The following is a 27,576-nucleotide window of genomic DNA, read 5'->3' as shown; positions in this document are numbered from 1 at the left end:
ACCCTATTAACATTCTGTGCGGATCGGCGTTGTCAGAGGCGGGCGGCAGCTCCTCACCTGATCTGGACCTTTCATCCTGCAGCTGGGATGCCAGCTACTGTCGGACCTTCTGCACAGCACAGTGGGCACACTGGGCACCCCCCCAGTACAACAAAGGTGAGGGGCTCTTTACCTCTGCCACTTTCTTTGGAGACTTTCTCCCAGAAAAGAAACAACTCCATGACTCAGCCCAGCCCCAAAGTTACCATTTGTTTAATCAAGATAGTTGGTTTGCAAAACATTAAACATTAAACAGTATTTGATGCCTAGTTAATAATTTGCATCCTCTTCATTTGTTCCTGAATCCTTGGAGATTGACATTTCCCACCCCCCGCCCCCAAAGGCACTGAAAGAAGTTGTTTTGAGAATAAAACAAGAGCCCTTACACTGCAAAGATGTTTGCCAGAATGTCTGGTCTCCCCGTTCTGCTGCTGATGGTACTGGTGGGAGAGACAGCCTTGGGGGTAAGCGTTCTTTTCAAATGTCTGTAGCTGAGAGACTCTGAGGTTATTAGGAAGACCAGACAACCTGGGCCAGGAGCGAAGAGAAACTTCAGTAGTGAAAGGCTGGTGTTGTTAGGTTGAATATATTCTGATTGTTGGAGGGAAGGCAGGCCGATGATGGTTGTGGCTGGGCAGCCGGTTCCGTAAAAGCCACGCAACTGGCTGGAGCCCTCTTGGAACAGTCTCCACGAACGCCTTCCAAAGAGAGGGGATGGGGGTGAGCAATTCTGCTAAGGCCGTGGGTCGTGACCTGGCACGGATCTCAGAGACCCCTCTGAGAAGCCAGTGAACACCGCCAACCCTCTCCCTGTGCGTGCTGACACACACTCCGTTTTCCTGCCATTTGGGGCAGCTCCAGGGTAAGAATGCTTACTCTCTGGCCCTGGAGGAGAATCATCTTGGCTGCCAGCACGCCTGACAGCAGGTTTACTTAGGTGGATTAGAATTGGAGAGATGCTTTGTGGGCAGGATATTTCTTCGCCCTTACCCGGTGACTGTAGTGCACATAGTGGGGAGCAGGGGAGGAGAGGGGCCTCAGAGGGTCTCGCCTAGGCCGCCCACGGCACATGAGAGCAGATGAGTCGTGGAGATGCGTGCCGCTGTGGTCCAGGACTGTGAGCTGGGTCTCTGTGGGCGCACACTGGAAGTAGTGGGAGGTATGTGGGTTGTGGAGCCGGGTCTGGGGTCTCAGCTTCACCACGCTCCAGCTGCAGAATATTGGGCAAGCATCCCGGATTCTTGGAGCCTCAATTTCCCTACTGCAAACCGAGCAGTGCTCTCTCACAAACTCAGGAAGGGTCAGGAGTGACGAAGCCATGCGAAGCATGTGGTGTTCACTCAGCGTTCGCTCTATCCCCTTAAAATCTCCAGAACGGGCACATCTTGTCTACGAAAATCAGGAAACGTGCCCCTTTGATGGGGGGAGGGCAGAGAATGAGCGGAGGGTGAGAACTGACATAAAGCCATCACCTCTTTATCTCATGAAATACCTTTGCATCGTGTTCCCCATTTTAATTCATCGGGCTTTTCCTGCAGGAGACAGATTAAATTCCAGGTTTTTTGGTTAGCGTGCTTTAAAAACAAACAGTTTCCCTTTCAGCAAACTGTACTCAGAAACCTACCTTAGCCCGTCTTAAGCTGCCGAGTGACTCACCTTTTCCGATGCCGACTTGCATGCGTGCGTGCGTGCGTGTGTGCATGAGTGTGCGTGTGTGCGTGTGTGCGTGTGTGCGTGTGTGCGTGTGTGTGTGTGTGTGTGTGTGTGTAGGGGGGTGGCTACAATGACAAATCATTACCAAGCCCCCGACACTGAAACCACTTGCTTGCTTGTCGGATGTCTGGGGCTGATACCCAGCAGAAATATCCCAGGTCTAGAGAAAAGCAGTGGAAATGACCAGAGAGGCCCATGGGTTCTCAGAGAAAGGACTAGTCAGAACATCTTAGATCCTAAAGTTTGCAGACAAGGAGGCAAGTTGATGCAGTCTGTTTGAAATTCACAAAACAATAATGGTCCCCCAAAATCTTTTCTTTCTCTCTCTCTTTTTTTTTTTTTTTTTTTTTGCAAGCCCCAGTGAATTTTTAGGGTTAGGGATGAAATTATAAGTCAACAATGGATGAAAGAGAAAAAATGAGAGAGAGCCTTCAGGCAACGAGCGTCAGTCAATCCAAGGAGAGACTCAGGGCTTTGGAATGCTTCGCACCAGATGTGCGCCAGACAGGTGGTCGGGAGGCGGCTTGCGTTTCACAAGCCAGCGCACAGACGTCCAGGGAAAGTGGCCAAGTCACTCAGAGGCTTTGGAGAGTGCAGGGCGTCGTGGGGGGGGGGGGGGCGCAGAGCAGATGGGCTGGGTGGCCTCTCCAGTCCCGCGCTGCTAAAAATAACAACCAACGGCCATTTCAGGAGTAATCCCGTGTACCAGGCTCCGCTGCTGTCACAGGTCAGTTCATCCCTGGAAGGACCCAGAGCAGCCGGTACTGTTATTGCTCCCAATTTACAGATAAGGAACTGGGACACTTGGCCTCGGGTCATGCAGCTGGGCCCCGGCAGAGCTGAGTTCTGGACTATGGCTGGAGTCCATCTGTCTAGACAAGATCTCTTGCCCGGACCCCAGCTAAAGATGAGACTTTTTTTATAGAAATGTTCACCTGAAACCTATGTATTCTTATTGTTCAATGTCACCCTGTTAAAGTTAATTTTCTAAATAAAATTTTAAAAAGGAAACACAAGATGAAACCTATATAATTTTATTAACCAATGTCACCCCAATAAATTCAATTTTAAAAAATGAGATTTTTTTTTTTGGTCCATAGAGCTTCAGGATCATGGTCCTTCCTGTAGGGACAGGAGGCTCTTAGACCAGGGGACTGTTTGGTGGGTGGAGTGTCAGAGACTTCCTGTGCCCCTGAAAATGTACAGAAAAGCAGTTACAGGGTCTGTGAGAGGTACCCATTAGAAAGACTCCTGGATACCCTCCCATGAACTCAAATCGTGTAGCAAATCTTAGGATGACATCTCTGACTCGTTTTTAACTTAGATTTTTATTCAGATGTGTACCACCTAAGGAGGTATAGGTCAAACATCATTGCAGTGGACAGAGGGACCCATTCATTGGGCCTTCCCGGTCTAGTCTAGATTTGGTTATCCTTACCTGTCAGTGTTGAACACTTGTCCTCAGCACAACCTTGCGTTGTTATCCTTGTTTTATGGATGAGAAACAAGCCCAGAGATGGTACACTAACATCCCAGCCAGGAATGGAACCCAAGCCCATCTGACTTCTGGCTTACTACAAGAGGCCAGCTCAACTGTATGACGGTCATACACTGTTTCCGGGGGGGGAGGGGCAGGCATGGAGAATAGGGTCTCAGCCAGGCTCGGTCCATCCCTAGACAGGAGAAAAGACAATAGCTCATCCTGTCCCCATCAAGGGATTATATCGCTAAAATGTGTGTTTGCTCCCATTTCTGGGCTTTTTAAACCCTAGAGTTTAAATCTACGTACTCTAGAACTCAAGGATCGCCCTAGATATAGAGATGCAAAAACATCTGCATAGATCGGAAGTCACACTTGGCACCTTGGGGTCATTCTGCTCACAGCCTGAGTTTTATTTGGAAGGTAGAAGTTCAGTCTGAAGAGTATTTTGATTTCCCTTCAATTGCTTGGCGACGTGTGAAAATCAGAACACTCCACATAAAAACACAAAAATCTCTGGCCTATCTTGAAAGCCAGACGTCCTAGTAACATGGCGGTCACAGTCTTGTGTGGCAGCGAGGACAGAAGCTGCTGCTCTTGTTAGTAGAAAGCTAAGGCTCGCACATCCCACAGCCCCCCCCCCCCTTCTCTACTGTCGACACCCTTTCTACTTGACTGATGCACAGTATCTGCCTGTTTCTACCTTGGAGAGAAACAGAGAGACAGAGGCAACAACAAAGACAGAGATCTCATCTGGCTGTTGCTCAGAAGCGCTGTGGGTGTTGGAGCATGGGGGCCAGTTTGGGATGGTCAACTAGCTGGGTTCAGTCTCTGATTAATTCAAGCATCCAAATCTTCATGGCCCCCAGGACAAACAAGGTCTTGGACAGGAAGATAGAGCCGCCCTTCTTAAAGCTCCGACACTCTAGAGCAGGGAGAGTCAACCTTTTTATACCTACCACCCACTTTTGTATCTCTGTTAGTAGTAAAATTTTCTAACCGCCCACCGGTTCCACAGTAATGGTGATTTATAAAGTAGGGAAGTAACTTTATCAAATTTATAAAGCAGAGTTACAGCAAGTTAAAGCATATAATAATAATTACTTACCAAGTACTTTGTCAGATTTTCGCTAAATTTGGCAGAATAAATCTTTATAAAACAACTTACTATAGTTAAATCTATCTTTTTATTTATACTTTGGTTGCTCCGCTACTGCCCACCATGAAAGCTGGAACGTCCACTAGTGGGCGGTAGGGACCAGGTTGACTACCACTGCTCTAGAATGTCAGTCTCTTGTAGGCTTAGAAGACATCCCTTCCTCTCTCTGTAACCCACTTAGTTTTATGGAAAAAAGAGGGACTGAATTTCACGGCACCTTCTTATAGTTTTGTTATTTTTTTAAAGCTGATCCTAAGCACAAGCCCACCTCCTGAGCTTCCATATTGCACACTGCTATTTAGGAAAATCGAGGGGCAGAAAATCACATGTGTATCTAGGAACAGATAGTTACATTTTAAATTCATCAGGGTTCCCTAAATGCAAATAGCCATCCTGCTGTCCCAGGGAAACAGCACGGTGGAGTAGTCGGCAGCCAGGATTTTAAATAAAACATGCTTATTCCTTCATAATTAATATAACAAGCTTTTCTGGCTTAAGACTTGGCAAAGATCCCAGGTTAGAAAAATACATATACGTGTTGGTGTTCATGTGCCTGACGGTGATGGTGACCTGACAACCAGGTGACAGGAGGAGTCTGTGCTGAGCGAGCTCTTCACAGGAGGAGTCTGTGCTGAGCGAGCTCTTCACAGGAGGAGTCTGTGCTGAGCGAGCTCTTCACAGGAGGAGTCTGTGCTGAGCGAGCTCTTCACAGTGGCTCCACCATTGGCAAAAATAGATAAATACAAACATTTTTAAAAATCAGAATCACTGACAACAGTGGCTAATTGTCAGAATCCTAATCAAATAGCAAGTATTTATCAGATATTGTATGCTTATGATGTCATTAAAACTCCTCATCAGTCCTGTGAGGTCAGGACCCCTGCCATCCTTATTTTATGGGATGGAACCCAAGCTCTAGAGAAGACTATTTTGCTTTTGTTTCATTCTAAGCCAAGCTTCTGGGCCCCAAGGACAGGACTAGCCCATCTCTCCGTTCTATTGTTTCCCAGTCTTCTGAGAACATTTTCTATCACCTCATTCTTGGAAATCTTCAACTCAGACTTTTAGCCTCTGCCTTTTTGTTTTCCAGAAGATTTAGAATCCTGACAGGCAGAGGAAGAGCCTGAGTTGAAATAATCAGTAGATTAAAGATAGGACAGCACCACAGATTAGACCTCAACGTCCTTCCCATCAAAGGAGATCACACTGTGACAAAGTAAGACTCAGAGACATGGAATCCTTCTCTCTCTGTCTCCCCCCACCTTTCCCACAGGCCACCCTTAGCCTATGAGACACCAGACCTTGACTCAGGCTCTTTAGTGACCAAAGGGAGGTTTACACTGCAGAATGCTTGCTCCGAGCTGGAGAAGGCGTGGGTCCTGAGCCATGGATCCACCGAGAGAGCCTAAGTGTGGAATCGATGGACCAGCACTTGGATCTAGCTGGGTTCCCTCTGAATCTACTGCAAAGCATTGACCTTTCTGTGTACGAGAAGCAGCTGCTTGTAGCTCTTTTTTTTTTTTTTTTTGTATTTTTCTGAAGCTGGAAACGGGGAGGCACTCAGACAGACTCCCGTATGCGCCTGACCGGGATCCACCCGGCATGCCCACCAGGGGGCGATGCTCTGCCCATCTGGGGCGTTGCTCTGTTGCAACCAGAGCCATTCTAGCGCCTGAGGCAGAGGCCATAGAGCCATCTTCAGCGCCCAGGCCAACTTTGCTCCAATGGAACCTTGGCTGCGGGAGGGGAAGACAGAGACAGAGAGGAAGGAGAGGGGGAGGGGTGGAGAAGCAGATGGGCGCTTCTCCTGTGTGCCCTGGCCGGGAATCGAACCCGGGACTTTCGCATGCCAGGCCGATGCTCTACCACTGAGCCAATCGGCCAGGGCCTCCTTGTAGCTCTTCAAGAGGAGCTGGAGCAGTCCTGCCCACATGCTCTTTCAGCCCTGTTGAGACGAGGAACGAGTGTGGTGGGAGAAGTGGGCAGTGGCTCGCCTGCCTCTTGGTCTGGATGGAGATGTTTGCTGAGGTGTGGACTGGCCGAGACTCCCCACTTTCACTGGCACCTAGTGGCCTTCTCTGTGTCCTCTCAGGCCTGGGCTCACCTGGGCAGGTCTTTCTCACAGCTTTCCAGAATCAGGGGCCCGATCTCTGCACCTAGCTCAATGCCCCGCCTCCCTTAGGGTTAGGGAGCTCTTCTGTTTCCTTCCCCTGCATCCGTCCCTGACAACGCACACGCACACCACGCCTCCCTCATCGCCCCGGCAGTGGAGATTGAGAGGGAGGGCTCAGCTGTAAAACTGGCTCCATTTAATCCCAGCTCAGCATTGCCGAGCTGAGGTACTTTTCTCAACTTGATCTCTGCAAATCTGTTTTCTGACCTCTGAAGTGGACATAACCATCGTACCTCAGTTCTCAAGTATTGTGTGCCAACAAACGAGACAGAATGCATGTAAAACATTTAGCATCGTCCTTGGCACACTGTCAGCCCTTAATGTATGTGAACTGAGATCATAGCTGTCTCCTCCTCCTCCTCCTGCTTCCTTTGCTTTGATCTTCTTCTGATGTACAAGTCCCAGGAGTAGGACGTCTATCATTTATTGCCTTGTCTCTGTGTGGGAAAATTGAACAGACTAATGGAGTGAAAGAAGGCAAATACTGCTTCTATCTACACTTTCCCCTCGCCCTGACTGTCCCCCATGTCAGTTTCAGGATCCAGATGTGGGGCACAAATAACTGGCTATTGACCTGGCCTTTCCCATATGGTCCCTGAAATCACCAGCCTGGTGTTGGGACAGCCAGTTTCCACATTTCCCCACAGCCCCTCTCTGCGGTAGACCCGGTGATTCACAAAACGAGTGGACCTGCCTGCTGGGCGGCAGCTGCTTCACACTCCCTGAGAACTTACGGGATCTGAACCCTCCCTCCACACACACCCCAAATAGTCCAGGAAAGTCAGGCTGGGCTTTTTGTGTGGTTTCCCTCGCAGCTCTAGATTTTAGTTCCAGCTCCTGGGAAGGACACGTCTGCCACCTGCTGGCCATGGACAGCACAGCACCTGGCTGTCCCTCAGGTGCTGAGATGTGGAGCTCAGTCTGGTCCAGGGACAAGTTTTAGGGGGTCATTTCCATACTGTGCCCTGTAGAAGAATGCTCCCTGAAGTCCTCCTTCTTGTCCTGCCCACATCTCAGAGCTGAAAAGAGGAGAATTCAAAGGGATACCTCTATCTCCTCGGGGTGGACAGGAGCGAGGGGCCGGCCCCGCCCTCTGGATAAGCTCGGTGCAAGGAAGATGAGTCAGGGCAGAGGACCACGGCCGAGGCAGGGCTGACTGACGATGAAGAGGGTGAGATGAAGGAAGGGCCGCATACATTTGTCCTTGAGGTCCTCCCGTGCCCTGCCACTCAAGCCCAGAGGTGTCAACCTCAGACGTTCCCCCATTAGAGCATCCCAGGCCAGGACCTCCCTTGAGATCTGTCCCTGCACCTCCTCTGCCAAGCCTCCCTGCGCTCACTGCTATGCCCTGCCGAGCCAAGCACCCACCCTCGTCTTCTCACCTGCAGCAGCGCGGCTGGGAGACTGCGGGCACTGAAACGGGCACAGCCGGGGCCACAAAGGACCTCTCTTCCTTTTCGTGTCTTCCTTTCCCCTCCCCACGCTTTTATTTTGGAAAAATTTCAAACCTACAAAAAAGTAGAAAGACGAACACAACGAATATCCTTCACCCAGATAAATGCAAAATGAACATTTTGCCACATTGTTTTCCATCTTGCTTTCTCACGTGTGTATATGTTTGTTTGTTTATCTGTTAGGTTCGTTGGTTTGCTGAGTCATTTGCAGATAAATTGCAGACAACACCGTCAGTACTTCCGCACCCATCTTCCTAAGAATAGGAACATTTTCCTACAGAACTGCGATACCATTATCACCCTCAAGAACTGCAACATTGAGACAATAATGCTATCTCAGATAAGCCTATATTCAATTTTTCAATTGTTCCAATAATGTCCTTTATAGATTTTTTTTTTAAATCAGGCTGCAATCAAGGATCATATGTTGCTTTTAGCTGTTGTGTCTCTTTCATCTCATTTAGAAAAGAGCTGTCTTCCCATTTTTTTTTTTTTTTTTTTTTTTTTTTTTTTTGTCTTATATGAGATTGGCCTCTTTGCAAGGTCCCAGCTAGCTGTTTTCTAGAAAGCCCACAACTTGGAACAATCATGTTCCTCGTGAGTAGTTTCGGGATTTTGACATTTTTGTCAAGAGTGCTACATATCGGTGTTGCGCCCTTGGTACATCATGTCAGGATGCAATATTTATTTTTACCTTTCTTTCTCATTTATCATCTGCTTTGTTCCCAAAATGGGTAAGGAAACCAACAACAACAACAAAAACACCCCCAAAATACAACTTCTGCTGAGCGCTCAGGAAGCCAACAGCAAGCTGCTAGATAGTGGGTACCAGGAAGGTGCAGCCCAGGGACCTCAGCCTTCTGGCCACCAGGACCCAAAGAGGAACATGTCAGGTGATAGACCTCTTGTTTTCTAAATCAGAAGTCAGCAAACATTGCCTGCAAAGTGCCAGATAGGAAAAATTTGGCACCATCCTGCCTCTCTCACAACTCCCCCGCCATTGCGGCACAAAAGCATAACCATACACAATATGTAAGCAAGTGGGGGTGGCCATGTTCCAATAAAACTTTATTTATAAAACCACAAATGCTGGGTTTGGCCCAAGGGCCTTCATTGACTGACCCTTGATTTAAGTGGAAGAAAATATTCCAGCTCCTAAATGAGTAAAGCGTTCTTTTTTCTGGTAAGTACTGCATTCTAAGAGGAATTGTTGACATCGTTATGTATTCAGCAATCAGTTTTGAGGAATGCCACGTAACAAGCATGGGTATGGGTCAATACGTCAAGGATAGACAGACAGGACCCTGGCCTTTCTGGGGGACTTGTGAGCCGGCTCGGTGGACTCAACCTTCTCTGCTCTGTGTTGTTTTGTTTTTCAGTTCTCCCTGATGTCCTTACTCCCCGACCTGGACCCAGGTGAGTTTGCAGATCGTCTATCCTGGGGTCCCCACCAACCACAGGCTGGTTCTGGGATGGAGGAAAGAGGGCCCACACATGTGAGTGTTGATGTGACCTCAGAATTCAGATGGTTCGGAATTGTCACAGACCTCTTTGAGAATTTTCCACACGCATACACAATGCTTACACGACTGCCCGTTGCCCATAGACACCTCTGCTGCCCAGTCTCAGGACTCCAACGTAAAAATTGCTGATGCAGTTAAACTCCTTCAATTGACAGAGGACGAAACTGAGGCCCAGAGGAGGGAAGCAACTTGCCTCAGGTCCCCTGGCCCAGTAGTGACTGAGAAGTGATGACAGGTACAAGAAAAAGTGAGGAAGACATTGAGCAATGACCGGTTCCAGGGGGCCAGCCCTGTGCTGGCTGCACTCACTTCACTCCCTCAGGGGGTAGGCAGGACTCCACGCTGAGAAGATGGCATCAGTGCCGTGCACGGAGTCCCCATGCTGAGCCACCCCTGCCAATGGCTCCCACCAGTATCCCTTCGTGGTCTGTTTCCTCAAGACTCAATGCATCCGTTCCACTCCCTCTCATGCAAGCTGTCTCTCATAGGCTCACCTTCCCCTTCTCACTGGCCCCTCTCACCTCCCCTCACCTCCCCCTCTCACCCTCACCCTCTCACCTCCCTCTCACCTCCCCCTCTCATCTCCCTCTCACCTCCCCCTCTCACCTCACCCTCTCACCTCACTCTCACCTCCCCCTCACCTCTCCCTCACCTCTCCCTCTCACCTCCCCCTCTCACCTCCCTCTCACCTCCCCCTCTCACCTCACCCTCACACTCACCCTCTCACCCTCACCTTCTCACCTCCTCTCACCTCACCCTCTCACCTCACTCTCACCTCCCCCTCACCTCTCCCTCACCTCTCCCTCTCACCTCCCCCTCTCACCTCCCTCTCACCTCCCCCTCTCTCCTCACCCTCACCTCCCCCTCACCTCCCCTCACCTCCCCCTCTCACCTTCCTCGCACCTCACCCTCTCACCTCACCCTCACCTCCCCCTCTCACATCCCCTCACCTCACCCTCTCACCCTCACCCTCTCACTTAACCTTCACCTACCCCTCTCACCTCCCCCTCACCTTCCCCTCACCTCCCCTTCTCACCTCCCCCTCACCTCCCCCTCTCACCTCCCTCTCACCTCCCCCTCTCACCTCCCCCTCTCACCTCACCCTCACCTCACCCTCACCTCCCCTCACCTCCCCCTCTCACCCTCCCCCTCTCACCTCCCTCTCACCTCCCCCTCTCACATCCCCTCACCTCCCCCTCTCACATCCCCTCACCTCCCCCTCTCACCCTCCCCCTCTCACCTCCCTCTCACCTCCCCCTCTCACATCCCCTCACCTCCCCCTCTCACATCCCCTCACCTCACCCTCTCACCCTCACCCTCTCACCTCCTCTCACCTCCCCCTCTCACCTCCCTCTCACCTCCCCCTCTCACCTCCCCTCACCTCACCCTCTCACCTCACCCTCTCACCTCACCCTCTCACCTCACCCTCTCACCTCACCCTTACCTCCACCTCTCACCTCCCCCTCTCAACTCACCCTCACCTCCCTCTCACCTCCCTCTCACCTCACCCTCTCACTTCACCCTCACCTCACCCTCTCACCTCACCCTCTCACCTCCCCTCACCTCCCCCTCTCACCCTCACCCTCTCACCTCCCTCTCACCTCTCCCTCTCACCTCCATTCACCTCCCCCTCACCTCTCCCTCTCACCTCCCCCTCTCACCTCCACCTCTCACCTCCCTCTAACCTCCCCCTCTCACCTCACCCTCACCTCCACCTCTAACCTCACCCTCTCACATCACCCTCACCACCCTCTCACCTCCCCTCATCTCCCCCTCTCACCCTCACCCTCTCACCTCACCCTCACCTCCACCTCTCACCTCCTCCTCTCACCTCACCCTCACCTCCCCCTCTTACCTCACCCTCACCGCCCCCTCACCTCTCCCTGACCTCTCCCTCTCACCTCCCCCTCTCACCTCCCTCTCACCTCCCCCTCTCACCCTCACCCTCTCACCTCCCTCTCACCTCCCCCTCTCACCTCCCCTCACCTCCCCCTCTCACCTCCCCTCACCTCCCCCTCTCACACTCACCCTCTCACCTCACCTCACCTCCACCTCTCACCCTCACCCTCTCACCTCCCTCTCACCTCCCCCTCTCACCTCCCCTCACCTCCCCCTCTCACACTACCCCTCTCACCTCACTTCACCTCCACCTCTCACCCTCACCCTCTCACCTCACCCTCACCTCCCCCTCTCACCTCCCCTCACCTCCCCCTCTCACACTCCCCCTCTAACCTCACCTCACCTCCACCTCTCACCCTCACCCTCTCACCTCCCTCTCACCTCCCCCTCTCACCTCCCCTCACCTCCCCCTCTCACCTCCCCTCACCTCCCCCTCTCACCTCCCCTCACCTCCCCCTCTCACACTCACCCTCTCACCTCACCTCACCTCCACCTCTCACCTCACCCTCTCACCTCACCCTCTCACCTCACCCTCTCACCTCACCCTCACCTCACCCTCTCACCTCACCCTCTCACCTCACCCTCACCTCCCTCTCACCTCACCCTCACCTCCCCCTCACCTCTCCCTCACCTCTCCCTCTCACCTCCCCCTCTCACCTCCCTCTCACCTCACCCTCTCACCTCACCCTCACCTCCCCCTCTCACCTCCCACTCTCACCTCACCCTCACCTCCCTCTCACCTCCCTCTCACCTCACCCTCTCACCTCACCCTCACCTCCCCCTCTCACCTCACCCTCTCACCTCACCCTCACCTCCCTCTCACCTCACCCTCTCACCTCACCCTCACCTCCCCCTCTCACCTCACCCTCTCACCTCCCTCTCACCTCCCCCTCTCACCTCACCCTCTCACCTCACCCTCACCTCCCCCTCTCACCTCCCCCTCTCACCTCACCCTCACCTCCCCCTCTCACCTCCCTCTCACCTCCCCCTCTCACCTCCCCCTCTCACCTCACCCTCACCTCACCCTCACCTCCCCTCACCTCCCCCTCTCACCCTCCCCCTCTCACCTCCCTCTCACCTCCCCCTCTCACATCCCCTCACCTCCCCCTCTCACATCCCCTCACCTCCCCCTCTCACCCTCCCCCTCTCACCTCCCTCTCACCTCCCCCTCTCACATCCCCTCACCTCCCCCTCTCACATCCCCTCACCTCACCCTCTCACCCTCACCCTCTCACCTCCTCTCACCTCCCCCTCTCACCTCCCTCTCACCTCCCCCTCTCACCTCCCCTCACCTCACCCTCTCACCTCACCCTCTCACCTCACCCTCTCACCTCACCCTCTCACCTCACCCTTACCTCCACCTCTCACCTCCCCCTCTCAACTCACCCTCACCTCCCTCTCACCTCCCTCTCACCTCACCCTCTCACTTCACCCTCACCTAACCCTCTCACCTCACCCTCTCACCTCCCCTCACCTCCCCCTCTCACCCTCACCCTCTCACCTCCCTCTCACCTCTCCCTCTCACCTCCATTCACCTCCCCCTCACCTCTCCCTCTCACCTCCCCCTCTCACCTCCACCTCTCACCTCCCTCTAACCTCCCCCTCTCACCTCACCCTCACCTCCACCTCTAACCTCACCCTCTCACATCACCCTCACCACCCTCTCACCTCCCCTCATCTCCCCCTCTCACCCTCACCCTCTCACCTCACCCTCACCTCCACCTCTCACCTCCTCCTCTCACCTCACCCTCACCTCCCCCTCTTACCTCACCCTCACCGCCCCCTCACCTCTCCCTGACCTCTCCCTCTCACCTCCCCCTCTCACCTCCCTCTCACCTCCCCCTCTCACCCTCACCCTCTCACCTCCCTCTCACCTCTCCCTCTCACCTCCCCTCACCTCCCCCTCTCACCTCCACTCACCTCCCCCTCTCACACTCACCCTCTCACCTCACCTCACCTCCACCTCTCACCCTCACCCTCTCACCTCCCTCTCACCTCCCCCTCTCACCTCCCCTCACCTCCCCCTCTCACACTACCCCTCTCACCTCACTTCACCTCCACCTCTCACCCTCACCCTCTCACCTCACCCTCACCTCCCCCTCTCACCTCCCCTCACCTCCCCCTCTCACACTCCCCCTCTAACCTCACCTCACCTCCACCTCTCACCCTCACCCTCTCACCTCCCTCTCACCTCCCCCTCTCACCTCCCCTCACCTCCCCCCTCTCACCTCCCCTCACCTCCCCCTCTCACCTCCCCTCACCTCCCCCTCTCACACTCACCCTCTCACCTCACCTCACCTCCACCTCTCACCTCACCCTCTCACCTCACCCTCTCACCTCACCCTCTCACCTCACCCTCACCTCACCCTCTCACCTCACCCTCTCACCTCACCCTCACCTCCCTCTCACCTCACCCTCACCTCCCCCTCACCTCTCCCTCACCTCTCCCTCTCACCTCCCCCTCTCACCTCCCTCTCACCTCACCCTCTCACCTCACCCTCACCTCCCCCTCTCACCTCCCACTCTCACCTCACCCTCACCTCCCCCTCTCACCTCCCACTCTCACCTCACCCTCACCTCCCTCTCACCTCCCTCTCACCTCACCCTCTCACCTCACCCTCACCTCCCCCTCTCACCTCACCCTCTCACCTCACCCTCACCTCCCCCTCTCACCTCCCCCTCTCACCTCCCCTCACCTCCCCCTCTCACCTCCCCCTCTCACCTCACCCTCACCTCCCCCTCTCACCTCCCTCTCACCTCACCCTCTCACCTCACCCTCACCTCCCCCTCTCACCTCCCCTCACCTCCCCCTCTCACCTCACCCTCTCACCTCACCCTCTCACATCCCCTCACCTCACCCTCACCTCCCCCTCTCACCTCACCCTCTCACCTCCCCTCACCTCCCCCCTCTCACCTCACCCTCTCACCTCCCCCTCTCACCTCCCTCTCACCTCACCCTCTCACCTCACCCTCACCTCCCCCTCTCACCTCCCCCTCTCACCTCCCCTCACCTCCCCCTCTCACCTCACCCTCTCACATCCCCTCACCTCACCCTCACCTCCCCCTCTCACCTCCCCCTCTCACCTCCCCTCACCTCCCCCTCTCACCTCCCTCTCACCTCCCCCTCTCACCTCCCCTCACCTCCCTCTCACCTCCCTCTCACCTCACCCTCTCACATCCCCTCACCTCCCCTCACCTCCCCCTCTCACCTCACCCTCTCACATCCCCTCACCTCCCCTCACCTCCCCCTCTCACCTCACCCTCTCACCCACACCCTCTCACCTCACCCTCTCACCTCCCTCTCACCCTCACCTCACCCTCTCACCTCACCCTCTCACATCCCCTCACCTCCCTCACCTCCCTCTCACCTCCCTCTCACCTCACCCTCTCACATCCCCTCACCTCCCCTCACCTCCCCCTCTCACCTCACTCTCTCACATCCCCTCACCTCCCCTCACCTCCCCCTCTCACCTCACCCTCTCACCCTCACCCTCACCTCCCCCTCTCACCTCCCTCTCACCCTCACCTCACCCTCTCACCTCACCCTCTCACATCCCCTCACCTCCCCTCACCTCCCCCTCTCACCTCACCCTCTCACCCTCACCCTCTCACCTCACCCTCACCTCCCCCTCTCACCTCCCTCTCACCTCCCCCTCTCACCTCCCCTCACCTCCCCCTCTCACCTCCCCTCACCTCCCCCTCTCACCTCCCCTCACCTCCCTCTCACCTCACCCTCATCTCTCCCTCTCACCTCCCCCTCTCACCTTCCCCTCTCACCTCACCCTCTCACCTCACCCTCACCTCCCCTCACCTCCCCCTCTCACCTCACCCTCTCACCTCACCCTCTCACATCCCCTCACCTCACCCTCACCTCCCCCTCTCACCTCCCCCTCTCACCTCCCCTCACCTCCCCCTCTCACCTCACCCTCTCACCTCCCCTCACCTCCCCCTCTCACCTCCCCCTCTCACCTCCCCTCACCTCCCCCTCTCACCTCACCCTCTCACCCTCACCCTCTCACTTCACCCTCACCTCCCCCTCTCACCTCCCCTCACCTCCCCCTCTCACCTCACCCTCTCACCTCCCCCTCTCACCTCCCTCTCACCTCACCCTCTCACATCCCCTCACCTCACCCTCACCTCCCCCTCTCACCTCCCCCTCTCACCTCCCCTCACCTCCCCCTCTCACCTCACCCTCTCACCTCACCTCACCTCCACCTCTCACCCTCACCCTCTCACCCTCACCCTCTCACTTCACCCTCACCTCCCCCTCTCACCTCACCCTCTCACCTCCCCCTCTCACCTCCCTCTCACCTCACCCTCTCACATCCTCTCACCTCCCCTCACCTCCCCCTCTCACCTCCCCCTCTCACCTCCCCTCACCTCCCCCTCTCACCTCACCCTCTCACCCTCACCCTCTCACTTCACCCTCACCTCCCCCTCTCACCTCCCCTCACCTCCCCCTCTCACCTCACCCTCTCACCTCCCCCTCTCACCTCCCTCTCACCTCACCCTCTCACATCCCCTCACCTCACCCTCACCTCCCCCTCTCACCTCCCCCTCTCACCTCCCCTCACCTCCCCCTCTCACCTCACCCTCTCACCTCACCTCACCTCCACCTCTCACCTCACCCTCTCACCTCACCCTCACCTCTCCCTCTCACCTCCCCTCACCTCCCCCTCTCACACTCACCCTCTCACCTCACCTCACCTCCACCTCTCACCCTCACCCTCTCACCTCCCCCTCTCACCTCCCCTCACCTCCCCCTCTCACACTCACCCTCTCACCTCACCTCACCTCCACCTCTCACCTCACCCTCTCACCTCACCCTCACCTCTCCCTCTCACCTCCCCTCACCTCCCCCTCTCACACTCACCCTCTCACCTCACCCTCACCTCCCTCTCACCTCACCCTCACCTCCCTCTCACCTCACCCTCTCACCTCTCCCTCACCTCTCCCTCTCACCTCCCCCTCTCACCTCCTCTCACCTCACCCTCTCACCTCACCCTCACCTCCCCCTCTCACCTCCCCCTCTCACCTCCCCTCACCTCCCCCTCTCACCTCACCCTCTCACCTCACCCTCTCACATCCCCTCACCTCACCCTCACCTCCCCCTCTCACCTCCCCCTCTCACCTCCCCTCACCTCCCCCTCTCACCTCACCCTCACACCTCCCCCTCTCACCTCCCTCTCACCTCACCCTCTCACCTCACCCTCACCTCCCCCTCTCACCTCCCCCTCTCACCTCCCCTCACCTCCCCCTCTCACCTCACCCTCTCACCTCACCCTCTCACATCCCCTCACCTCACCCTCACCTCCCCCTCTCACCTCCCCCTCTCACCTCCCCTCACCTCCCCCTCTCACCTCCCCTCACCTCCCTCTCACCTCCCTCTCACCTCCCCTCACCTCACCCTCTCACATCCCCTCACCTCCCCTCACCTCACCCTCTCACCTCACCCTCTCACATCCCCTCACCTCCCCTCACCTCCCCCTCTCACCTCACCCTCTCACCTCACCCTCACCTCCCCCTCTCACCTCCCTCTCACCCTCACCTCACCCTCTCACCTCACCCTCTCACATCCCCTCACCTCCCCTCACCTCCCCCTCTCACCTCCCCTCACCTCCCCCTCTCACCTCCCCCTCTCACCTCCCCTCACCTCCCCCTCTCACCTCCCCCTCACCTCCCCCTCTCACCTCCCCTCGCCTCCCTCTCACCTCACCCTCATCTCTCCCTCTCACATCCCCTCACCTCCCCCTCTCACCTCCCCTCACCTCCCCCTCTCACCTCCCCTCACCTCCCTCTCACCTCACCCTCATCTCTCCCTCTCACATCCCCTCACCTCCCCCTCTCACCTTCCCCTCTCACCTCCCCTTCACCTCTCCCTATTACCTCCCCTCAACTCTCCCTCTCACCTCCCCCTCTCAACTCCTCCTCTCACCTCCCCTCACCTCTCCCTCTCACCCTCACCCTCTCACCTTCCCACTCTCACCCTCCCCCTTTCACCTCCCCCTCACCTCATCCTCTCACCCTCACCCTCTCACCTTTCCACTCTCACCCTCTCACCTCCCCCTCTCCCGTCTGCCATGCCTGGTGTCCACAGCCATGCCCAGGCTGAGCATGCCACGTCCTCCACTCTTGGTCTCTGACTGTAGGTCTGAACCAACCTCCCTGTCCTGCTCTGAGACCCGAGGAAGGACAGTCCACTCACTACACCATCAGGGCAGAGGCCAGGGGCCCCTACTGGTAGCAGCCCGGGCTGGCCACCCATAAAAGACGAGAGCCAAGCAGACAGCACGTGGAGACTGCAGTCATGTCTGAACTTTGTACTTCTTTGGAGCAAAGATGGTGATTGCTGGGCCAAGTTTAACTTGACAGTCAATGTTCTCCCACAGCAAAGCCTGAGACAGGCAGGCGGACTTGTGCCGGCTTGAGGCGATCGGTTCCTGGCCTTTGTCCTGCCCCACGTGCTCAGGAAATGTCTGTGGAATTGGACAGAAATATGTGTGAGCATGGTGTGCGGGTTTTTGAGAGGCTGTGTCTTTCTTCAAAGCAAAGGAGAATGTTCAACCCAACAGTATATCGTTCAGTTCCTTGAAGAATCCTATTTTGAAGGGATTCCCTGGCTGGCCACACGGCACCCACAGGGGGACTCCAGGGAGGGTTCGAAGCCAAGAGCTGCCTCCTCCCCAGCCTTCAGCACTAACTGCTCAGTCTCCGTGGAAGGGGCCGCTTTGGTCCGGGTGGCAGAGACAGACCACAGAGCTGTAGGGTCACCCAGTGGAAGAAACGGAAACATAAAGGGACCCCACTTTCTCCAAGTATTGGAAAAGCAGTCGCACCCAGTCCATGAGGTGGACTTTGTAGGAATTAAGAGGGGTCTTTACCTCATGACAGTTACTACTATCTGCCAGAAAGTTGTAAAACACATCAACAAGGACCACAAGTTGATGATGACCTGGAATGGTGCAGTGAACCACGTGAACAGCTAACTGTACACCCCGGCCCTCCCAAGCAGAAATCACAGGAAACGGGGCGGGTGTGTTCTGTGTCTCCACAAAGCTCTAATCAGATAGATTGGGGACAGTAGTGATCTGCAAGCAGGAAGAACTTCTGAATCGTCAGAGTTGTCCCAAAAGCTGAATGGGCTATTTGGCTCTTGAGATGTAGTGAGCTCCTCATCACTGGTGGTATTTAAGCACAGGGTTCAAAAAAACAACAATAACTTAGTAGGGGGCGGAGAGTGTTGAATTTAACATCCTGACATTCTGGGCTCTTGTAAGAACTCTGCCAATAGCTTCTATAGTTTGGTGAGTAGAGGAAGGGACCACTGAGCACGCCCCCTGGGCTTTTAAGTTGATCCTGAGATGTTCTGTCAGCATCTGGCAGGGGGGCGAGGTGAGATGTAGGGGCTGGGTCTTTCTGCAAAGAGCAGGTTAGGTTTTAAAAACACCCCTGTTGGTGTCTGATTGAATTTCACACGGGGGTTGCGCTTTGATGAAATTTGTCAGATCCCAGCAGGCTTCCAACAACCACGTGGCCAAGGAGACAACCGTCACCGTGTCCACAGGCAAGCTGTTTCCTTAGTCGGGCCGGCTGGAGACAGCACACAGTAAGGGCCTTGCTGGAGCAGAAGGTGCCCAAGCCACAGTCCCCAACGGGTGGCAGAGGAGGTGGTCATCAAACAGCACAGACTCTGCCCATCTCTCCAAAGCAGGTGATGCGACAGCCAGCAGGCCTGAGGAAATGCCTCTTCAAAGCCGGCTTGGCTCTGCCCGTCCATCAGCTGTCCTGCCACCTGCCAGGCAGCGTCTCCTCTGGGCACACCCTGTCAGCCAGATGGCAAGCTTCCAATGCAGACCGACAGGGCTGGGGGCTCGCGGGAGGCCCCCGGAGGAGCCGTCTGAGCCACAGTGATAGATGACGCCAACAGGGACAGCATTCCGGGGATTTTTATTCCGTTCCACACATCTGGCAAGGGCTTTAACCAGGGCAGCTGCAAAGCCTCCGTCACAGGAACTCTGGAGTTTTTCTGAGAGACCCGGGGTCTGGACCACGGTAATCCTGGCCAGGGGACCGGGAGCCGGGGCTACAGAAGATTTTTCCAGTGTGTGTTACTTCCTGGAAGCTAAAACCCATGGAGTTTCATGAAACCTAAACCCACCGGAGGCTCTGGGGCTTAAATAGCAGCACGCCGGCCGTGGAGTTAGGTAGACTTGGTTTCAGATGCCTTCTCCTTCTGCCTTAGCTTTTCCTTTTCTGTAAAACAGGAATAACAATACCTCTGCCGTCGGGTTACCTTAAGGTTAAATAAGATTGCATGCAACACATTTATTGAGTACAGTGTCCGATCCATAGAAAATACTCAATACAGAATAACCTCTTATTAGGATTATTTGGGTTAACTTGGATGCTCTCACTATTCTTTCTGATAAAGTCCAGAAACACTCTGACAAACAGACAAATCCACGGGGATTTCTTTTTATACCTAATATAATATGTTTCTGACAGCTGCCCTGTTCTTTCCTCCAAACTCTCCCCATACCTATAGCCTCGAGAGAAATCTCAAGTCAATCTGCATTTGCACCTGGAGTGTTTTTGCTACAATCTACCAATGGAAGCTAAACTTCATGTTAGGCTGGAATAACCAAGGAAAGTGCTTGCAGGAGATTCTAGACCCCTACAGAGCTCAGCAGGCACTTTTCTCACCAAACACCTCACTCAAATCTCACAGAGTTAGTTTCGTTCCTAAATTCCCTGTTGACTCTGCTGCAAGCAGACACCACCTTTGCTGGCAGAGCTATGTGCCCACTGTGTGCGGGCCAATCAGAGGGAAGGGTTTAGGCATCGAGGAAAACAATTGATCTTTTTAAACACACACATTAACCGCGTAGAGCAGTGGTCCCCAACCTTTTTTGGGCCACGGACCGGTTTAATGTCAGAAAATATTTTCACAGACCTGCCTTAGGATGGGATGGATAAATGTATCACGTGACTGAGACAAGCATCAAGAGTGAGTCTTAGATGGAAGTAACAGAGGGAATCTGGTCATTTTTTAAAAATAAAACATCGGGCCCTGGCCGGTTGGCTCAGCGGTAGAGCGTCGGCCTGGTGTGTGGAAGTCCCAGGTTCGATTCCCGGCCAGGGCACACAGGAGAAGCACCCATCTGCTTCTCCACCCCTCCCCCTCTCTGTCTCTCTCTTCCCCTCCCACAGCTGAGGCTCCATGGTAGCAAAAGATGGCCTGGGCGCTCAGGATGGCTCCTTGGCCTCTGCCCCAGGTGCTAGAGTGGCCCTGGTCACAACAGAGCGACGCCCCGGATTGGCAGAGCATCGCCCCCTGGTGGGCATGCCGGGTGGATCCCGGTCGGGCGCATGTGGGAGTCTGTCTGTCTGCCTCCCCATTTCCAGCTTCAGAAAAATACAAAAATAAATAAATAAATTAATTAATTAATTAATTAAAAAATAAAACATCATTCAGACTTAAAAATAAATAAAACAGAAATAATGTAAGTTATTTATTCTTTCTCTGCAGACCAGTACCAAATGGCCCATGGACCGGTACTGGTCCACGGCCCGGGGGTTGGGGACCACTGGCATAGAGGGCTCTGTGATGGGCTCCATGGAGTAGAAAGAGAAATAGGCCTGACCCTGCTCTGAGGAAGCCATGTGTCTAGTTGGAGGAAACAAATCAGACAGAACAAGTTCAATACTAACCACAGGAGAGAAGCCGCACCTGAGATCTGGCCATGAACCCTAAACCTCTGCAGCCCCTCGGGCCACTAAGCAATGTTCCAGTAGCTAACATTCTAGTCCCATTAGCAAGCCAATATCAATCAAGCCCTGTGTGTCCATTTGCTATTAGTGCCTGATATACTACTGAAAACTTAGTGGTTTTATCCGTTAACAATGTATTTACGTATTAATTCTTTAGGTTGGCAATTTAGACTGGGTTTAACTGTGTGGTTCTTCTGGTCGGGACCAGGCTGAGCTGGTGGATCCACTGGGCTTTCTCATATGTCTGAGGCCTTGGCTGGGACCATAGGACATACTGCTGCCCTTCTAGTCTCTTATCCTCCTGCAGAATTGGCCACACTTGTTCACCTGGCAGTCACAGGGGTCCAAGAGGGAGAGGGAGTACACAAGGCTTCTTGAGGCCCATGTACCCTCACCACATGCTATTGGCCAAAGCAAGTCTCAACAGCAGCCCAGACCCAACAACTGAGGAAACTGACTCTATCTTTTGGTGGGAGGAGCTGCATAGTCACATGGCAACAGGTGCAGATACAAGGAGGGATGGGAACGAGAGCCATTTTTCCCATCAGACTGGCTCAGAGACCACACCGGAGGGCCAATGTGGAACTGAGGGGACTATACCTAAACTCGGCCACATCTTTCCCTGCCTCCTCACTACTTTTCATCTCTTTCCTTGGCTGGCTTTCTCCCCACCCAACCCGGACCAGAGGTCCTCCTTCGATGGAGGCCACGCCCCACTCATATTTGTATTACTCTCCCCTGTTCCCAGTTCTTCCTGCACCTGGCATAACACTTGGCCCATTATAGGTGTACAGTGCACTTTATTAAAAATCTAGACAATGGGATTAAGTGCCAGCAATATGAAAGAGACAGGAGAAGTGTTAAGTTCAGAGATAAAGAACCCTCCCTGGCGATATTCCCATCAAGCCTTTTGAACACGTGTTGCAGCCCACCCCCAATGGGAGGGCTCTTAGAGCCCTTCCGTGTACAGCCCTCCAGCAGGATGGGACCCAGGACTCCGCTGCTTCAATCCACCTTTATTTACCAAGGGCTCTGGGCCCTGGAGAACAAACAGCAAGAGTATGGCTCACAGCCTGTGTGTTTGAGTCCCTCCTTAGCTTTCCTAAGAGCTGATCAAACCTTGTTCACAGGGCTGAGTTCAAGTCAAAATCCTCCCCCCCAGACACCTCATCCATCCCCCACCACCTGGAAAAGTTGCTCCCTGCCACCTCCGTAAACTCTGAGCTCCAAGTACCTGCAAAGGGGTTGGTTCTTTGTGGCCCAGCCAAGATCAGCCAGTCTCGTCCTCCACCTGGAGAAATTCCAGGAGCAACCTGGAGGCACTTATCTCTAAACATCAGTTAGAAAAATAAAAATACATTCTCCAAAGAAGGGGGGGGAATAAAAGAAATCAAGAAATGATGCAATGCCTCATTACCAAACCCCATTGTCTCTCCCGAACATCAGTTTGAAATCTTTTATGTCAAACTCAGGAAAAACACTCCTCCCGCCACTTCCTCCCTTTCCCTGTTTTATCAAACTAGATGGAAAGAAACTATTTGCTCCGGGAAGACAATGGCCTTATCTTTGACCTAGATCCTCATCCCTGGAAAGGTGACCTCCCCTGGGAGCATTTTCATAGTGGGGAAAAGCAGCTCCGGAGAAATAATGAGCTAGCAAAGGGAGTCTTGACTTGACACGGTGATAAATGAGGTGAAACTCTGGCAAGGAACCGGAGTTGGCGGATTCAAAAAGGAAATAAAAAGATAGTTCCATTTTAATGGGAAATATGAAACAGCCATTGTGCAAAAGTCGTTTTTTTTTTTTCTTCTTTTCAAAAGCCAAAGAGATAAAGACTGTAAGGGAAGGACCAGAGACGAGTGAGATAATGCGGTTGATAATCGGGCTTGGGTACAGTGCTGTCCTGGAGCCACCAGCGAGCTCGCTGGGGGCAGCTTTTCAAGTCGCCCATCTGCATCTGTGCCTGCCTCATTATCATACGCGTCTCTGGACCCACTGCTTCCTCAGGGCTGCCGCCTGCCATGCTCCTGCCAGCTGGAGACAGCCAAGTCAATGGTGTACCACGCACATTCTTTATCGAGACAATGGGACTAAGTACCAACAGAACAGAAAGCACGAAATAAACTTGGAAGTTCAGAGGTGAAGAAACCCTCCCAGGTGAGGCTCCCATAAAGCCCTTTGAACGCATGTGGTGCCCCCTCTCAATAAAAGGGGTCTCAGTGCCCTTCCCTGCACAGCCCTCCAGCTGGATGGCTTCTCTTCAGCAAGTTTCTGCAAATCCTGAACTTCCTTCCATGGACCACGGAGCGCCCAGCATCTCCCAAGGCTCCAGACAACATTGAACTTGAGCCCAGCCGCGCGCACACCTGCTCTTCCCAATAGACCAGCCTAGCGTGAGAGGCAGGACTGCTCCTCCCAACGGACCTGAAGTCACTCCATACACTGCCCTGTCTTTCAGTGGACCTTCCCAAGGTCATTGTTGGGTGATTCCTAATTAGCAGGCTGGCTATTCTATGGGGATGGCTGATCCCTTTCCCAAGGGCAAGTGTAAATGTATTCGATGCCTATAAGAGGCCAGTTGAGGCTGCTGAGCTAGTGAAATTTAGGGGTTCTATGGGGATAACCTGTCTCAGTTTATATCCTGCTGTTTATTAGCTGTGTGACCTTGGGCAAGTCACTGAACCACTTTCAACCTCAGGTTTCTCAACTTAAAATAGTAGATAAATAAGACTATACTTTTAGGGATCATTTCTATAGTTCGTTAAAATAGAGATAATAACACATTCAGATTAGTATGGGGATGAAATGGATGGCTCGTGTAACATGCTTAGTATAGAATCTGGTACGTAGTAAAGGCTTAATAGACATCAGCTGTTGGGGTGACTCTCTAGACACCCTTGGGAGAGTTTGATGCTGTGACCAAGAGGAGAATGGAGTTTCTTTGAGTTCATTAGGCTAAAGCAGTGGTTCTCAAAGTGTGTGCCAGGGCGTTCTGGTGCACCCTAGAAGATTTCCAGGTGCGCCCTATGGTATTCCAGAGAAATATGTGCCTGTTGGGAACCAAACAACCAACAGGGCTTTTGGAGTTTAGATTTTTGGGAAACAGAGGTGTGGGGAATTGGCTATAAGCTGACAGTCTGCACAACCCCCCACCTCACTTGCCTGATTAGGTTGCAAAAGGCTGTTAAGCTGTGGTGCTGGATTGTTTACACTACATGTTCCCCAGAAAGACTGGAGGCAAGTTTCTTCTATCCTTTGTTTGGTGTAAGGTTAAGATGATATGTATGATGGGGGTTTTCTGCACTCAACACAAAGAAGAGTAAAAAAAGAAGAATTCTTCAATGTATTGACAAGGAAATGAGAGTTTGCCTTTCAAATATATGCCCAAACATTGAAGAAATTGTTAGGACACATCAGGCTTATGTTTTTCATAAACACAAGAATGAAAATCTTAACACATTCACACCAGGACCTGCCTAATTTACTAAATCTTACTAAGAATGTATCTATAAAAAGATAACTTTTTTGTCTTTATTTTTTAACCCCTCTTTTATTACGAATTCTAAAAAGCATAACTCAAAAAATGTAACATAAAAATGTTTTTTAATGTCAGAATAAATTTAATTTTGTCATATTTATTTTGTTTAATTACCATAAAAGCATGCTTGGACTTTATATTTTTTCTTTAATATTTGACTTAATTATTATAACATATTTCTCAGAAATTTGTATATAGTGCGCCTACAATTATTTGTAAGATTTTAAATGCTCCCCAACTTCAAAAACTTTGAGAACCAACTGGGCTAGAGTGACTGATAAGTCCCATTGAGAAATCTCATTCACAGAACCACCCAACAAGGCACTCAAGTGCCACCAGAGATGACCCTGGGCAAATCGGACACAGGACCTTGGAGACCTTCTAGGCTCCAATCATCTCGATGCTGTTTATGGATAAGGAAACAGGGACACCGAGAATACAATTGCCTTTCCAAGGTTAGAATTAGTGGGGAGCCAGAACGTGGCTTCTTCCCATTTCCGATCAGGTGCTCCTGACTCTGCCCACTGCCGATATGGCTTTGTTAAGTTATAACAGCCCTCCCCCTTCCAAATGAAAACTCACGATGTATGACCTCTTTTTTTCACCCCAGCGGTGCTAGGAGCTGGAAAGACACAGGATTCCTCCTTCAAGACTTTGAAATCTTAGGGGAAAAGAAAAAGGTGTTTGGTGAAAAAAAAAATGGTAATCTCTTTGGGTCTAATAATTAGGCTTTCTTCGGTCCTGTTCTCACTCCTGCAGATTGGACTCCTGACTTCTATGAGTACAGCGATGAGTCTTACACCCAGGAAGAGAACACCAGTAGTCCCACTGGCCGCCCTGAGAATCCTGACTGGTACTACGCAGACGACGGTAGGTACCAGAGCTGTTTGGGGTCCTCCCAGCAGAAGGGCGGCACACCTGGAGGGGGGTTTGGGTATTGCCGCTGGCAAGGGCCTTTTCTTCCTCCTCCTCTCTGATGGGCCTCATGACATAGGTATAGAAGAAATGATTTACAAATATACAGTGATGGAATACGATTCGACTTCGGGTGATGGGTACGCAACATAATCAACATTTCAAATGCTATAGAAATATTCACCTAAAGCCTATGCACTCTTATCATTGTCACCCTGTTCAGTTTAATTTTCTGAATAAAAAATAAACACAAATATAAAAAAAAGAAGAAATGATTTAAACTGGCTCCTTTTCCAGTTAGAATGATATATTTCCAGTGAGGACTGAGGAGGTTCTTAGAGACCATTTCTCTTGCCCTCAAAGGACAGATGAAGCAAATGAGGCCAGGAGAAGAGTTGCCTTAGCCACATTGGTCCGGCAAGCTAGTGCGCCATCATCTAAGTCCCCTGACACTGGGAGTCGGAGTCACATTCAAAATCATTCCCAGAGCTTTGGTCGCCGGTCGTTCCTAACGAGGAGGAAGGATCTACGTTAACATTCAGCATCGGACTAGAGCAGTCACAAAATTTGGCATTGGGAACCTCCCTTCTCTTCTCCTTGGGCTGGGCTGTGTTTTTCTGTCTCTTTCCAACTCTTCTGAAGCTTTGCACAGTTGCTAAGATGTACACACGTGCGTGTGCATGTGTGTGTGTGTGTGTGTGTGTGTGTTTGCTCACACAGAAGCATCTCTACCACATTTGTCTCTGTTCGCGTGGCTTCCTAACTAAGCAACAGCACAGAAAGGAGCAGGAGAAGCCTGCCCGAGCAAAGCCATGTGGCTACGCCAGCGGAAGAAATGGGAGGCACTTAGCAGCTGGAATAAAAGCTGTGCGGCTGTGCGAAGTGGCCCGGAAGGCAGGGCTAAGATACGGGGCTTCGGGGGAACATCAGAAGGGACCATCAAAACAAGAGCCGGGCCCAGGGATCCCAGTTCCTGAACCAAAGAACAATGTGTGTGAACACAAGGATAAAGAATTCCCCGAGGGAAGAGCCATTCAGACAACCATGAAAAAGCCAAAGGCACAGATGAAATATGACAAAACCTAACTGAACAAGTAGTTGAAGAAAGATGAAGGCCACTGGGTCATTTCCTCCTTGCCGTCAGTTTTTCTCTGTCACCCTCTCGCCTTTGGTCTTCTCGCCTGATGTTCAGAAAGCTTGTGCTTCGTGAGGGTGGGTGTTCTTTCCCCAGGCCTGACCTCCACCCCGGGGCACTGGGAGTAGGGAGGTCTTCAGGCTTGTGAGGGGCATTCAGCATCAGAGACAGACCCCGTGGCCCTCCCAGCGAGACGGGGAGGAGAGAAACCACTGATGATGGAACAGGGAGTTTCTCGATGAGAAAGCCACACTTCCTTCTCGCCTGTCCTCTCTCCAGCCTGAATCCCTGTCCCCGGCCCTGTGACTGCACTTTCTCTTGCTCCTTAAGGGCAGTGCGAGTTTCCCCCTTACCCCAATCACTAGCTATGCAGTTACTTCCTCACGGGGAGGAGGGGGAGGCAGGAGACTGAAATTTGATGAGCAAGTGGGAGCTTGTCACCTGCTGTTCATGACAAACATTGCCTTCTGCCCGTGACTCTCAGATCCATGCCTGCCCAACCCCTGTGAGCATGGCGGGGACTGCCGCGTCCGGCGGGACACGTTCGCCTGCAGCTGCCCCGCCCCGTTCTCTGGAAGCAGGTGTCAGAATGGTGAGTGCCCCTTCTCTGGACTCAGCTTTGTCTGAGCTGAACAAGAGGCTGTTTCCTCCTCCAACTCTAGAGGGTAAAGAAAGGCTGAGTGATCCCACGGGAAGGATTATAAGCACACACATTAAATCTCACATAACGGATTCCTCCGCATGGTCACAAGCGGCATCTTGATGAATCCTCACCTC

The 27,576-nt window shown here is 53.0% G+C and overlaps 1 protein-coding gene across 1 annotated transcript in view; it reads left to right on the top strand.

Moving 5' to 3' along the window:
• Positions 1–439: 439 nt before the first annotated feature.
• LOC136384718 (hyaluronan-binding protein 2-like) overlaps positions 440–27,576 on the top strand; it is a 137,555-nt gene continuing 110,418 nt past the window's right edge. Inside the window, exons 1-4 of the mRNA XM_066355236.1 lie at positions 440–503; positions 9,398–9,434; positions 25,509–25,619; positions 27,284–27,391. Coding sequence (XP_066211333.1) covers positions 447–503; positions 9,398–9,434; positions 25,509–25,619; positions 27,284–27,391 — 313 coding nt within the window. The 5' untranslated portion in view covers positions 440–446. The remainder of the gene's footprint in view (positions 504–9,397; positions 9,435–25,508; positions 25,620–27,283; positions 27,392–27,576) is intronic.

The sequence above is a fragment of the Saccopteryx leptura genome, chromosome 13 (assembly GCF_036850995.1).
Source record: "Saccopteryx leptura isolate mSacLep1 chromosome 13, mSacLep1_pri_phased_curated, whole genome shotgun sequence".
Classification (NCBI taxonomy): Eukaryota; Metazoa; Chordata; class Mammalia; order Chiroptera; family Emballonuridae; genus Saccopteryx; species Saccopteryx leptura.
Note: the sequence above shows the minus strand (reverse complement) of the source record. Positions and strands in the feature narration are given on the sequence as shown.